Here is a 15,502-nt window from a genome sequence, read left to right on the forward strand (position 1 = left end):
TTTTATTACTATTCTTATCAACAACACATTACATTATTCATCCTTGTCAATTCTCTATCACCCTACATGCATACTACAATAACATTACATTTCAACATGACTTCTATATATAGTATTATTATCAGAATTCCCTAACCATTATCATACATAAAATGTGATCAAATCAAAAATCTAAATCTCTGACACATTCATACACACTTAGAAACCCAAGCGGACATACTTGAGACACGCACGTACAAGTCACACTCACACGTACAAAACACACACATATACAAGACAATGAGAGAGAGACAGGGAGAGGGGGATGAGAGAGAGAGACAGGGAGAGGGGGATGAGAGAGAGAAAGAGTGACAGAGAGACAGGAAAGAGAAGGGATATGTGAGAAAGAAGTGAATGTTCTGAGAGTAAGACAGAGAAGTAACATGTGGAAAGTACCAAAGAAGGCTTATATACCGGCGGTCCGGCGTCAATTACTACAAGAAGCTTTACTTTTCTCCATAACCGCTGGTCGAGATTTAATAGTATATGGGGCTACAATTTTACAATATGATGCTAAACCCCCGGGGGGCTGAGGGCGGGGCCAAATAAATATAGAACAACACATGGACATATAAAGAGTTGAAACCAAATGGGATTACAATGGGCATCCTTATAAGGGTGGGGTTACAACAAGTTTGGGGTATGGCCACATATTTTTCTCCTGAAATAAGCATGAGATAGTAAGTGTATCGTTTTTCTTGGGTGTTCTGAGAAGGGGTAAGCCCCCGGGTGGCCCTGAGGGGCGGGGTATAATATTACTCTTTACCATAAGCAATGTGTCTCTGAATTTTATAGTAATCTTGAATCAAATTAACCAAAACCTTAACATTTAATGAATCATGTAAGCATGTGGTTTTATATATTTTTGTGTTTAGAAAATTTAGTGTAAGAAAATTAATTTCATTGTCAATTCTGTTGTAAATATCGTTGCTTGTTTATTTATGGCAAAGGGAATAATAAGAACTTCTAATAAAGCTTCAAAGCTTGTCAGAAAATTTTGAACCTCATTGCATTCCCATAAGATATGATTATTTGTCTACCATCTATAATGCAAAAAGTACAGTGTGTATTATTTGTAAGACAAGTCTTGTAAATAAAACAGTTGGTCGATAAAATATTATGGTTTATTCGAAATTATAACCATTGGAATTTAGTAATGAGATTCACCTTAAATGGAAGAGAATATATCTTTTTCTATGTGTCAATATTGAAATCAAATATAGTTCCCCATTTACACTGAGCAAGTTTAATATACTGGTGTTTTCCTGTAGAAATACAATAAGCACTTTATAAAAGTCCTTAGAACCTTTCTTCTTTTTCAAAAAGAATTTCAAGGTCTGTAGATATATTATTGGGAATGGTAAAACACTGTTTGTGAATTTGATTTTTAAAATAATTGTTAATGCTTCCTAACAGTCCATGAAACCGAAGATAGTTTGTTACATTGCCATGTAACTCACAAAATTCTTCGAAAGAGTAAAAGGAGCAAGTTGTTTTAGCCTTCATTAAATCATTTATTATCATTATTCCATTCTTAAACCAGTTTAAAAAAACTGGGGGTTTTTATCAACAACTATATTCTTATTATACCACAAAGACGCTTTAAGCCCAGAACTATTGTATTTCTTGTACGGTTCTTTTAATCTAAGTTTTTACCGTGCATTAAATCTTGGTTCCATAAAACATATCTATTGTAAGCTTGACTTCGTTTTATGTATTCACAACCATAGTTTGCTAAAATATGAGGATTTATCCAAGTTTTTAAAATGCATAACCATTTTCCATCTAGGCCATGGGCTAGGAGGGTCCAACATGCATTCCCCCAAACCTCCGCACCAATATTTTTCTGAACCCTTATGACCCACTGATCACAAATCAAAATGGCCGCCATCTCGAAATTCACTAAAAATTAAAAAATAGTCATAACATTGACATTTTTCAACAGAAGTAGACAATGAGGTATCAAAATGACCACAATAGAACCTATTCTGACCTAAAAATCCTTCTTATCCAGTCAAGTTTTAAATTTCTCCTCAGGATTTGGTAAAGAAATGAATAGATGTTTCAACTTGGATATCAATAATCGTTTTATTATACTAAACTCTTCCTATTGGAGTCAGCTTTCTTTTACTCCATCCTACAAGGCGAGTATTTCACCTAGGTAGCGTCCTGATTGAAAACTTATCTGATCAGACTTTATTAATTTATCTAAAATTAGTTTATGTCTACTAGCTATTGAACCAGAGTCAATTTTATAAACAATATTTAAAAAGGGAGATTGGTCTCCAATTTTTTATGAAATATTTTGATTTATTAGCCTTAGGAACATGTATACAAGTAAGTATGGCTGACATTAGGTAACTGATAATTGACCATTTAAAAAAAATTAATAAAACGTACAATAAAATTCCCTAGTTGCTTCCAAAAACATTTTTTGAAATTCTGAAGTAAAACCATCTGACCCATGGCTTTTATTATTTTTCATGTTTTTAAGTGTTTGACAGCTTCTTTTAAACCTTCTTAAGTAATTGCCTCTTCTTGGTTTAATTTAGGGATTTCGTAGTTTCCTTGAAACTCATTTAAGTTAATGTATGTCCCTGATATCACTTGCTATCCCATGTAGCTGTTCGTAAAAAGATTTGAAAATATCCCCTTGTTTTGTGATAACTTCCCCATTATCCCGTTGTAATTTTGGAATTGTTTTTGATGCGAAATTCCTGTTTTCTAAATTGGATAAATAATATGTTGGCTTTTCAGCTTCATCAATCCATACTCCTTTGCCCTTACCATAACCCTTTAATTTAATGTATGCGAATATCTTCTATTCTTTTTCTCTGACTCAACTTTTCTAAATCTATATTAGTCTGAGTAAGATATTGTTTTTTCTCTGATTTCTAATAATAGGATTTCCAAAAATAGCTGGTCATCTATAACTAATTATAACTCTGAATCAGGAATGGTATCGATCATATCTACATTGTATACAGGAAGACAGTATCGAGTCTTTATTTCTTTAATAATTTTATTTATGGCATTAAGAAAATTTTGGTCGCGTAATAATGAATTATTAAATTCCCAAAAAGCTCTACCTTTATTAAATCAATTAAATTTTAATGTATTAGTTGTGTATGTGGAAGGAATGATCTGATCTATAACCCGAATCTATGTGGATACTGGTGGTTTGTGTTTGAGAGACTGTGGTATGTTGGTGATGTGTCTCCTTGTGGTTTATGTGTGCTTGAGAGACTGTGGTATATTGGTGATGTGTCTCCTTGTGAATACTGATGGTTTGTGCTTGAGAGACTGTGGTATGTTGATGATGTGTCTCCTTGTGGATACTGGTGATTTGTGTTTGGGAGACTGTGGTACTTTGTTGATGTGTCTCCTGGTGGATACTGGTGATTTGTGTTTGGGAGACTGTGGTACTTTGTTGATGTGTCTCCTGGTGGATACTGGTGGTTTGTGTTTGAGAGACTGTGGTATGTTGGTGATGTGTCTCCTTGTGAATACTTGTGGTTTGTGTTTGAGAGACTGTGGTATGTTGGTGATGTGTCTCCTTGTGAATACTTGTGGTTTGTGTTTGAGAGACTGTGGTATGTTGGTGATGTGTCTCCTTGTGGATACTGATGGTTTGTGTTTGGGAGACTTTGGTGATGTGTCTCCTTGTGGATACTGATGGTTTGTGTTTGAGAGACTGTGGTATATTGGTGATGTGTCTCCTTGTGAATACTTGTGGTTTGTGTTTGAGAGACTGTGGTATGTTGGTGATGTGTCTTCTTGTGAATACTTGTGTTTTGTGTTTGAGAGACTGTGGTATGTTGGTGATGTGTCTCCTTGTGGATACTGGTGATTTGTGTTTGAGAGACTGTGGTATGTTGGTGATGTGTCTCCTTGTGGATACTGGTGGTTTGTGTTTGAGAGACTGTGGTATGTTGGTGATGTGTCTCCTTGTGAATACTTGTGGTTTGTGTTTGAGAGACTGTGGTATGTTGGTGATGTGTCTTCTTGTGAATACTGATGGTTTGTGTTTGAGAGACTGTGGTATATTGATGATGTGTCTCCTTGTGGATACTGATGGTTTGTGTTTGAGACTGTGGTACTTTGGTGATGTGTCTCCTTGTGGATACTGGTGGTTTGTGTTTGAGAGACTGTGGTATGTTGGTGATGTGTCTCCTTGTGAATACTTGTGGTTTGTGTTTGAGAGACTGTGGTATGTTGGTGATGTGTCTTCTTGTGAATACTTGTGTTTTGTGTTTGAGAGACTGTGGTATGTTGGTGATGTGTCTCCTTGTGGATACTGGTGATTTGTGTTTGAGAGACTGTGGTATGTTGGTGATGTGTCTCCTTGTGGATACTGGTGGTTTGTGTTTGAGAGACTGTGGTATGTTGGTGATGTGTCTTCTTGTGAATACTTGTGGTTTGTGTTTGAGAGACTGTGGTATGTTGGTGATGTGTCTTCTTGTGAATACTGATGGTTTGTGTTTGAGACTGTGGTATGTTGGTGATATGTCTCCTTGTGGATACTTGTGGTTTGTGTTTAAGACTGTGGTATGTTGGTGATTGTGTCTCCTTGTGGATACTGGTGGTTTGTGTTTGAGAGACTGTGGTATGTTGGTGATGTGTCTCCTTGTGAATACTTGTGGTTTGTGTTTGAGAGACTGTGGTATGTTGGTGATGTGTCTTCTTGTGATACTGTGGTTTGTGTTTGAGAGACTGTGGTATGTTGGTGATGTGTCTCCTTGTGATACTTGTGGTTTGTGTTTAGACTGTGGTATGTTGGTGATTGTCTCCTTGTGGATACTTGTGGTTTGTGTTTGAGAGACTGTGGTATGTTGGTGATGTGTCTCCTTGTGGATACTGGTGGTTTGTGTTTAAGACTGTGGTATGTTGGTGATGTGTCTCCTTGTGGATACTGGTGGTTTGTGTTTGAGAGACTGTGGTATGTTGGTGATGTGTCTTCTTGTGAATACTTGTGGTTTGTGTTTGAGAGACTGTGGTATGTTGGTGATGTGTCTTCTTGTGAATACTGATGGTTTGTGTTTGAGACTGTGGTATGTTGGTGATATGTCTCCTTGTGGATACTTGTGGTTTGTGTTTAAGACTGTGGTATGTTGGTGATGTGTCTCCTTGTGGATACTTGTGGTTTGTGTTTGAGAGACTGTGGTATGATGGTGATGTGTCTCCTTGTGAATACTTGTGGTTTGTGTTTGAGAGACTGTGGTATATTGGTGATGTGTCTCCTTGTGGAAACTGGTGGTTTGTGTTTGAGAGACTGTGGTATATTGGTGATGTGTCTCCTTGTGGATACTGGTGGTTTGTGTTTGAGAGACTGTGGTATGTTGGTGATGTGTCTCCTTGTGGATACTGGTGGTTTGTGTTTGAGAGACTGTGGTATGTTGGTGATGTGTCTCCTGGTGGATACTAGTGGTTTGAGTACATGTGCAGGTATGTGTGACTGAGAAAAATAATATATGATTGGATGCAATATCAAGCTTCTAAGGTTTTGTTTAATCATAAGCAAATTCCTATTTTCAAACATGACTTTTGAGTATCATGTTCTTGATTACTGCTGCCATGAGAAGCCCCTGGTTGTCTTACTTTCATCGGACATTATTCCGAAACCTGTGGCCTCTCATCTCTATAGAGCAACCATTCAAGTTGCTGAATCCTCTCTTAAATTTGTTGTAGAGAATACCAGATAACATAAATACCCTCTGTAGGCAATTAGTTTAGGCAGGAATACAAGTCCCATGGTGCATTTCACGCCAAAAATCATATCTATAACAATTGTATCTATTTTCAAATATGATGCTTCGGTTAGATAAGAGAATGTTCATATCAAGTAAACAGAATACGAAAGTAAATTTAGAACATGTTGAAGTTATTTTTCCTATTAACCAGGCAGTTCAAAATCAGAGTTAGATGTTTTAGCAAAGATGTGGAAATTATCGTTTTGAGATGTATATTATATTTATTTTTATGTCTTTGACCACTGATTTGGTCAATTAAAGTCTATGAAAAATAGTCGAATCCTCGATATACGGCATGATTGACCATTTCAGTGTAACCAAAATGTTTCATGTGGTAGAAAATCAGACACTCAGCTATGGGTTTATAGGAACTCAGCAGTTAGTATTTTAGTAATGACGTAATGTTTCAACAGTGTTTTATCGTGATAAACATATAAAATTATTGGAATACTGACTAGCGAATGATGTCACAAGAACTTTCTATCTCTGATAAACTATATTACAGACATATAACAGAAAAAAAGAAACAAAAACAAGACGAGATAGTTTTTTCAACTATTTTAATATAAATATGCATCATATTTTGAATAACAGTTTTGAACAATGAAGAAGTATACCTCAGCTGGACATTTAAAGTGTGTCTATTGGGTTTAATAAATATGATATCAGATCATTAATTTATTCATACCTTTCAACTTTTTTAAATTCTCTTTTCCCTTTTGCTATCAATTTCAGTGATACATATTTAGCCAATATTTCCACATGTGCATGAATTATATCATTTCCAAGAAAACTTGAATCACCAAATTTACAGAAGATCTGTAATTATGTTGTACATTTAGAAGAATGACTTTATAAGGCAAAGCTTCAACTTTCCTTTCAAACTTTCTCCTTACATTTTTTACTGAAAAAGCGTGCTTTTGCAGTATTGCTACGGCCCGGATGACCCACTAATTTAAATGCGATTGACCTCTCATTTGCATGCGATTTTTTCTTTTTTCCTCTTTCTAGAACAAATATGCTGCCATAGTGCAGTTTAATTGTAATAAACAACTTCTATGGCATTTCATTAAATAGAATAGTTTCAAACATGTCTACAAAAACTATAGCATGAACGTCTATAATTGAAAAATAGTGAGGATAATTTGCATCAGTGGTAGCGATCGGTGGCCTAATTCTCGCCAGTCGTTTGCATATATTTATGTAAACATCCGGTTTGGGTAACACTAAATAAAGGAATTGTCAGGATTTTGGTATGTAAGTATCTAATTGTACTTTGATGTATACATTCATAATCTATTATATAATGACAATTTTTTTAATTCATCGTGACGTAAGAAAGATACAAAAGTTGTTTGTTTTTACATGTATTATATTGATAGTCATTTTGGAGAACAGGTACGTTCGTATATTGTGATCATGTCATTACGATGGCCCACTGAATTTAACCAAGTCTCACTCAAACAGACGCTTGCTAACTACGTACGCATCAAGCGTCTGGGTGATCTATGCAGAAGCTAACAAACACGATAAATTCTGAGTTACGCTGGCTCCTTATCATTTCGCACGGATTGTCAACTAACGCATCCTTTCATTAACGAGGGAATATTTAATACATGGATACAGATACAATATCGTGACACTCAGGAATAGTGTAAACGGCCGAATGTAAACAAAGACGTCATCAAGCAAAGCGGACCTGTGATGTACATATAACTTGCAAGTCAAGAGACATTTTCCATTTAATTATCAAGCGTAATAAATGCATTCTCATATCTGAAAAACACCGAAGAATATTTGAACACTGCATGTTGCAAGCCACCTTGCTAGTAAACCACGGAATTCTTTTCGTATTTGGAGACATAAGCAGTGAAAATCGTAAGTTTCATTTCGTTTTGCTTCTTTGCCTATCATGCCTATGGGTCGGTATATTATTATATGAACTATTTGACAGACATCGGCACATGAAGTGAACTTACAACATCATGAGTATGTGTGAATTCCTGCTAACATCCATATAATCGACGTTTTATTTTATTACAACGCAACGAACAAAATTTAATATCACTTTAAATTTGAAGTAGTTTGTTGTTATATTAGCAGTTGACAAGATTCATTTTTGGTATTATTTTCTAATGCGATGACATCAAATTTAATATTAATGCATGAGTCAATTCAATTTACCAGATTGTCAATATGTCTATAAACACCACAAATCATGTGTTTATTTGTAGGCAAAACAATGCATGATATAGATCCATAAAAAATACGTACATATGTGTGTAATACACATGTGAATACAGAATTTCTTTAGATAAATAGAAGAATTGTAATGCTAGATTTATTTAAGACAATTAATATCTGGGATTTCGAAATTGGCGGTATGAACTTAAAACATCGATTAAACAGTCACTACATATAGTCCCGAGATCTCGTGCACAGCAAAATCCCGTCAAAGTCTCGGTTAATATAATTTCCGGAATATATAGCAACGAAGCGCACCGCAGCTTCGTTACATATAACTTCATGGATTCAGAGAATTTATAATAACACTTACCAAAATAAACAATAACCTGTGCACTGTAATATATCATACATGGTAAATTTACACTTGCTCAATATTACCAGTATTTGGTTTAAAGTAAGTTTTGCTAACAGTAAAAAGCATTGTATTTCATCAATGTGTATCAGGTATAGGAGACAAATTAATTATGATGCTAATATATTTAAAGATGCTCCACCGCTGACAAATGGTATTTTTTCACTATCAAAAACGGCAGCAGACGATTTAATATTTTTTTTCAGTTACAAAAGTTACTTACTTTACACCATTACCGCCGTTGAAAAGTTTGAGCTTCTAATTTCACTTCAAGTTAAAAATATAAAAAAAAAATATAAAAATTCTGTAGCACTATATCCTATATGGAATGAAGTACTGATTGCGCTTGACCCAAAGGCAAAATAAATTATTTTATATTTTTTTTGTGTTAATTAGACTTATGCATACACGATTAAACACTAATTATTGTTCAAATGATGAATATCATTTATACAGCTGTCGGCGGTGGAGCATCTTTAACTCAAAGTACTTGTATACATGAGTCCAATTTCTTCCTTTTGTCATTGTTAGATGATTTCTGTAACTTTTTTTATAACAAATTAAGAATATTGATATATATGTTAAATTTTATAATTACAGGACTCATTGGCTAGTCATCTGAAGCAGATTCATAATTGTTGAAGACTGGAGATTATCAGGATTACTTTGGAAGCAGTGAAATGATTCTAAGGATGACTACCAGGCATATATTAAACTAGCTGCGACAACATACATGTAGCTCTGGACAACAGGCATATGGGTTGGCGCTTCTCATTCGCATTGTTTCATAATGCCAATTAAAACACCAAAATACAAAAAAAGTAAATCCAGTATATTTGCAACTTTTGCAAAGAGTTGTCACCATTTGACATACTGCCGATTGTTGTCTGTGGAGAGATAGAAGGTGTTTAAACTTTTAACTTCACAGACTGACTCACGTGTTAGTCTTTCTGTTTTGTTGTAAAATTCAAACAAACAAAAAAGAGTTTTCTTGGCTTGAATGAAACACACTATATATGTTCTGACAGACGGTCATTATCAGAACTACAATTCTGTCCCATTGACTGTAATGTTGCAAAACATCAAGTGATGACAATTAGCGAGTGTCGAGTAACTTTGCATTTAGATATATATAGAAATATCCTACATTTATAATATAATATAAACTGATAATTTATTTACCCATCATCACGTCTGAATTATCATTACTACAATGTATATTTCAATGATTCACATCTGTGACACGGCCATATAAGTACATTGTATATGGAATGACATTCATTTGTTTGCTACAACAGAAACATATTAAACAGTTTTACTTGTTGACTTTGTGCAGTGTGTTCACCAAAATGACACAAATTAACACTTCTGGTGACATAGCCCGTTGGTTGTTCCCATCAGTTGATGCCTCTATCAAATGTTTTTACAACTGTTTCTGATCTTGTTACCAATACATGTATAAACAGTTGTAAGTAATGTGACATTAACAACAAGTTGCCAATAATGTGTGATTACATGTACGTTAATTTCATATCCTTAACATAATTAAATGGGGAAAAAAAACCTTTAAAACATAACAAACAAAGTATTTATTTTAGTACATAAACATAAAAAACCCATCATTGATTTACAAGGTCAAGGGGAGTAACTTGTAGATGACAATTTCAAAATTGACTAGGGTACACGAAATTCGGCAGTCCAGAAAATTTGTAATCTGGACGGTTTAGGCTGGGAACGAAGGTGTCCAGATTATCGAGAGTCCAATGTACATGCATATGTCAATGTATACAAATAACACACTAATTTTGAGAATGGTTGTTTTAATATGCTGTTAAGAATTCTCAGTGTCCATTTTATGCATTATATAGAGACAGTATCATACTGAATCTGACTTTGATATGACTTTTCTTCAATATTGCAGCAAAGTATCAAGAACTGCTCATTACTTACTAATATGCCTGAATACATTGTGTGTATCACAGAAGAGAACTAGAAAAAAATAATGTATTGTGATGTTATTTCATGTTTGTATTAAAGTATTTTTGAATAAACATAATTCAAAACAATTCAGTTTTGATTTTGATGCAGTAACCAATTCTTTAAATGAACATTTGACCCTTAGTTTTTGTCATTTCATTTCTTCTCTTGATAATTATCTAATTAATTGCCTTTTGCCCTTTCCTCCTGTAATAGATCTGTACCACATAGTTCATCGAAAAAAAAATACTTGTACCGTATTTATTATATGCATTGCACATAGTTCTTTATAAATGAGGTCTGTAAACAACATTTGCAGCATAAGCCATGAACTTTGTAAAAATGCCATCAAGGGATATCCATGTGTCAGATTATACTTTCTTCTTAATGGAGTCTTAATGTTTCCCTTGTTGTCATTTTACTGCAGATTGTTATTAGCTGTAGGTCTCCATGGCCTTGTCCTCAAGATCAATTATCAAATAATCATAACTACAAAATTTTTTCTTTATTTTGTTATTCAGACTATTATATTCAAACATTAGAGAAAAGGTCACATGACACTGACTATAAATATTTGTTGAAACTGTTGAATTCAAGATAGGTTCAAAGTTCAAATCTAAAAGAAATTTTCTAGCATTTTCTCAAAATCTTCTCATAATTTTTAGATTCATCTTTTGATATGAGGAGGAATGGTTGTCTGCAATCTTAACAATTTATCCAAAATTAATGAAATGAATACTTGGAAGATAAATAACCCAACTAGATAATGACATGAGACTTGCAAGAAAATACACACCCTAAAATGTTACTAATGACATATTTGCCTTCTTTGAACTAAATTTTTGTTACATCGATGCTTTTTCAGTTCAGTACTTACAGTACTTTGATTCTCCTTGCCTGGTACATCTTTCCAAACTTTCGCATAAGATCCTGATACAATGGCCTGACATCTTGTGGCATTTCTGTAATCCCTTAAATATCCTCTCAATTTGTCGTGTAATCCTGACTTGTCGAGATCTATCCGATCCTGTAATTTTCTCTGTGTTAATGAAGTAACATTCAAGAACAGCCAGATAACAAAGATCGTCGGAATGTGGAGTTTCTCTTGTGCTCCGCCTGACCATAGTTCTAACTCATCCTTGATATGGAGGAGATAGTCATTTTCAGGATCATAAAGACAGACAGTAACATGCTCAGATGTTGCTCCAAATGTTGGAATTAAGAAACCTGACAGTGTTGCTGACTGCATGTTAACTTGAGCAAAGCCATTTGTTATAGCTTGAGCTAAAATTTGATTCATCACTTTATGTTCTAAGAGAATAGATTCATCCTCACAATCATTAACTTTCATCTGTTTAAATGGCGGTACATCCCTGCCACTGTCCTGATCATCCTCATCGTCATCATCTGTCTTAATTCTTTTTCTTCCAGGAACTGTAACAGCCATTGTTTAGTTCAGCAGTATATCTACTCTGCCCTGCCATGTTCCACTCGCACCTGTTTAAAATATGGATGTATTGGAAACAAATAAAAGCTTACCTATTACACTAATCAATACAGCTACAAATAAAAGTTTACCTATTACACTAACCAATACAGCTACAAATAAAAGTTTACCTATTACACTAACCAATACAGCTACAAATAAAAGTTTACCTATTACACTAATCAATACAGCTATAAATAAAAGTTTACCTATTACACTAACCAATACAGCTACAAATAAAAGTTTACCTATTACACTAACCAATACAGCTACAAATAAAAGTTTACCTATTACACTAACCAATACAGCTACAAATAAAAGTTTACCTATTACAACTCAATACAACTACAAATAAAGTTTACCTATTACACTAACCAATACAGCTACAAATAAAAGTTTACCTATTACACTAATCAATACAACTACAAATAAAAGTTTACCTATTACACTAACCAATACAGCTACAAATAAAATTTACCTATTACACTAACCAATACAGCTACAAATAAAAGTTTACCTATTACACTAACCAATACAGCTACAAATAAAAGTTTACCTATTACACTAATCAATACAGCTACAAATAAAAGTTACCTATTACACTAACCAATACAGCTACAAATAAAAGTTTACCTATTACACACCTATTAAAAGCTTACTATTACACTAACAATACAGCTACAAATAAAGTTACCTATTACACTAACCAATACATAAATGCTTACCTATTACACTAATACAATACACTACAAATAAAAGTTACCTATTACACTACCAATACACTACAAATAAAAGTTTACACTACAATTACACTACACCAATAAAGCTACACAAATATAAAGTTTACCTATTACACTAACCAATACAATACAAATAAAAGCTTACCTATTACACTAACAATACAGCTACAAATAAAAGTTACCTATTACACTACAATACAGCTACAAATAAAAGTTTACCTATTCACATAACAAAAGCTACAATAAAATTTCACCTATTACACTAACCAATACAGCTACAAATAAAAGTTTACCTATTACACTAACCAATACAGCTACAAATAAAAGATTACCTATTTCACTAATCAATACAGCTACAAATAAAAGTTTACCTATTAACAACCAATTACACTAACCAATACAGCTACAAATAAAAGTTTACCTATTACACTAATCAATACAGCTACAAATAAAAGTTTACCTATTACACTAACCAATACAGCTACAAATAAAAGTTTACCTATTACACTAACCAATACAGCTACAAATAAAAGTTTACCTATTACACTAACCAATACAGCTACAAATAAAAGCTTACCTATTGCACTAACCAATACAGCTGCAATGATATATTTGTTTTGATAAAATTTGTATAACTTTATCCTGAGTTATTCCCTTGCGGGTAGGTATCCATTATAACGTCATTATCTTTCAACGAAATTATCTAAAAAGTATGACGTTACATAATACATTCCCAAACACATGACGTCACAATCAATACTTACTCACAAGGACATGTAACTCAAATACAAAACATCTGTTTCACAATACCATGATTGGCTTTGATTTGATACATTCCATATCCTGTTTCAAATAATTAGGGCTTTTCACCATGTGGTGAAAAGACCTATTGTTTTTGTTCTGTTTTTTATTATTATTCTTCTACACTTTTTTTTGTGTCCAAAAGATCTTCAAAATGGTAAGAGGTATGCCAATGGCCTTATTGTTATATTGTATGGCATGAGTTGAAGGGGTGACCGCAACATTTTTAAGTAGGTCAAAAATCCAAGATGGCCGCCATGACGTCATACCTAAAAAGTTTAAAACAGCCATAACTCAAAAACCGTTTAAGATACAGCAAATATTTTTGATGTTTTATGTAGATCGTATAAAAGACTAACTTTTATTCAATTACAGCAATTAGGTCAGAGGTCAAACAAAAAAGTTCGCTATGGGGTCAAAGTTCGCGAATTTTTATTTTTTTTTGATTATCCGAAATTTCTTTTTACATATCGATGCAGAATGTCATTCTGATGAATTTGGTGTCTTTTATTTGTTGGTAGCACTTCCGGTTAATGCTGTATGCCATTTTGAAAAACAATCCTTTGATCTTTGCTAAATTCCCGCCAAAATGTTTAACATTATATATTGTCGAACTGAATGACTAATATAGTCTGTAATTGCTATAGAAAAGACCCCTCTAATGTTCTCTAACGTTTGATATGATTTTTATCTTCATCAAAAAAACGATATGACATAAAGACAATGACTACTGCTAGGTTTATTATCGGGATTCATTAGTAGTAAGTAAGACTCATGATGGATTTAGACTTTGCTTGATATTGAATATGAACTTGGATAGCACAAAAACTTTCTATGTATGAATGAAATCAAAATTGCAAATGGAATGCTGTATGACTTTAATGATTATAAAGTTCCTTAAAAATGAAGATTGGAACCAAGGTCATTTAAGGTCGTGCCAGGTTTAGGAGGTAGAGTCAGTAACTTCACTTAGGTTTTAAACCTTGAGGTGGAGGGCTAAAACCTCTGAGGTGGAGGGCTAAAACCTCTGAGATGGAGGGCTGTGGTAATACGGTATGTCTTAACCACTTGGCAATTGCCATCCTCTTATAGAAGCCAAAGCATTCCATAAATCTTCATATAAATCATTGAATGGAGAAAGCTAAGATACCCGTATAATCTGTGTTAAATGTATACCACATATATAAACCCTGACATCTCTCACCTAGCCTCCATCACATTTGTCAACCTTTAATTTGTATATCCCTATCTTAGTGTGAGAGCCCGCTGCCGATCTAGATCCCCCCCGCTTCCTACGCCCCTGTATTTGTCAATAACATCATTAAGAATTTGAAGAAATTTTTCATATATGTCATTAACATCATTTGAATGGCCAATTAGAGTATCTCAGTCTATTGATTGTAATTCGTTATTAATGAAATCCCAGTTGGCACTTTCAAATTGATAAAAAGTTTTTTTGTAAGATTTTTCACGCAGTGTTTTGAAAACAAGATTTAAAAGAATAGTACAATGGTCACTACAAGTTGGAGGTAGTACCTCAGTGTTACTAACAATGTTAGGATTGTTTGTAAAAAAGACATCAATACTTTTAGCAGATGTGTCAGTTATGCATGTTGGTGTTTGGATTAGGCTGTCTAGTTGGTATTTTGTTAAAATAGTGTGTACATGTGAAGTGTTGGGGAGTCTCATCATGTCCTGATTGATGTCACCAGTAATGATTACATTAGTGTTCAAGTCAATCAAGTTTTCTATAAGATCATCAAAATGTTGCCAATAGTTAACTCTGGAGTTAGGTGGACGATAGATGCAACACAAAAGATTTTTTTTATTAGAGGTTTGCACTTCTATAACTAAATTTTCAATATTGGGGTTTTCCAGATCAGTTCGTCTGGTAGATATTAAGTTTTCTTTGGTAAAAATCAGTATACCACCTCCATTATCTTTTTCTCTATCTCGTCTGAACATAACTGGGTGTGAATTTAGTGCCAAGCTATCATCAGTTATAGTGTTGTTTAAGTGTGTTTCAGTTAAGCAGACTATATCATATTCCGAAAATTCAGTTTCAATAATATCTGATTTGTTTCTAAATGATCTCACATTAGAAGGAATA

The 15,502-nt window shown here is 33.7% G+C and overlaps 1 protein-coding gene, 1 long non-coding RNA gene and 1 pseudogene across 2 annotated transcripts; 1 reads left to right on the forward strand and 2 right to left on the reverse strand.

Annotated features, from left to right (window-relative positions):
* Positions 1 to 3,188: 3,188 nt before the first annotated feature.
* LOC138327083 (mucin-4-like) lies at positions 3,189 to 5,650 on the reverse strand. Its single transcript, XM_069273071.1, has 3 exons — positions 5,638 to 5,650; positions 5,177 to 5,460; positions 3,189 to 4,697 (listed from the first exon to the last, which is right to left on the reverse strand). The coding sequence occupies exons 1-3, from the start codon at positions 5,648 to 5,650 to the stop codon at positions 3,189 to 3,191; spliced, it is 1,806 nt and encodes a 601-aa protein (XP_069129172.1).
* Positions 5,651 to 6,565: 915 nt separating this feature from the next.
* Positions 6,566 to 10,454, forward strand: LOC138327849 (uncharacterized). Its single transcript, XR_011209115.1, has 2 exons — positions 6,566 to 7,667; positions 8,989 to 10,454. It is a non-coding gene; the product is annotated as an uncharacterized lncRNA (long non-coding RNA).
* Positions 10,455 to 11,173: 719 nt separating this feature from the next.
* The window catches only part of LOC138327084 (uncharacterized), a 70,780-nt pseudogene continuing 66,451 nt past the window's right edge, over positions 11,174 to 15,502 (reverse strand).

The sequence above is a fragment of the Argopecten irradians genome, chromosome 7 (assembly GCF_041381155.1).
Source record: "Argopecten irradians isolate NY chromosome 7, Ai_NY, whole genome shotgun sequence".
Taxonomy (NCBI): domain Eukaryota; kingdom Metazoa; phylum Mollusca; class Bivalvia; order Pectinida; family Pectinidae; genus Argopecten; species Argopecten irradians.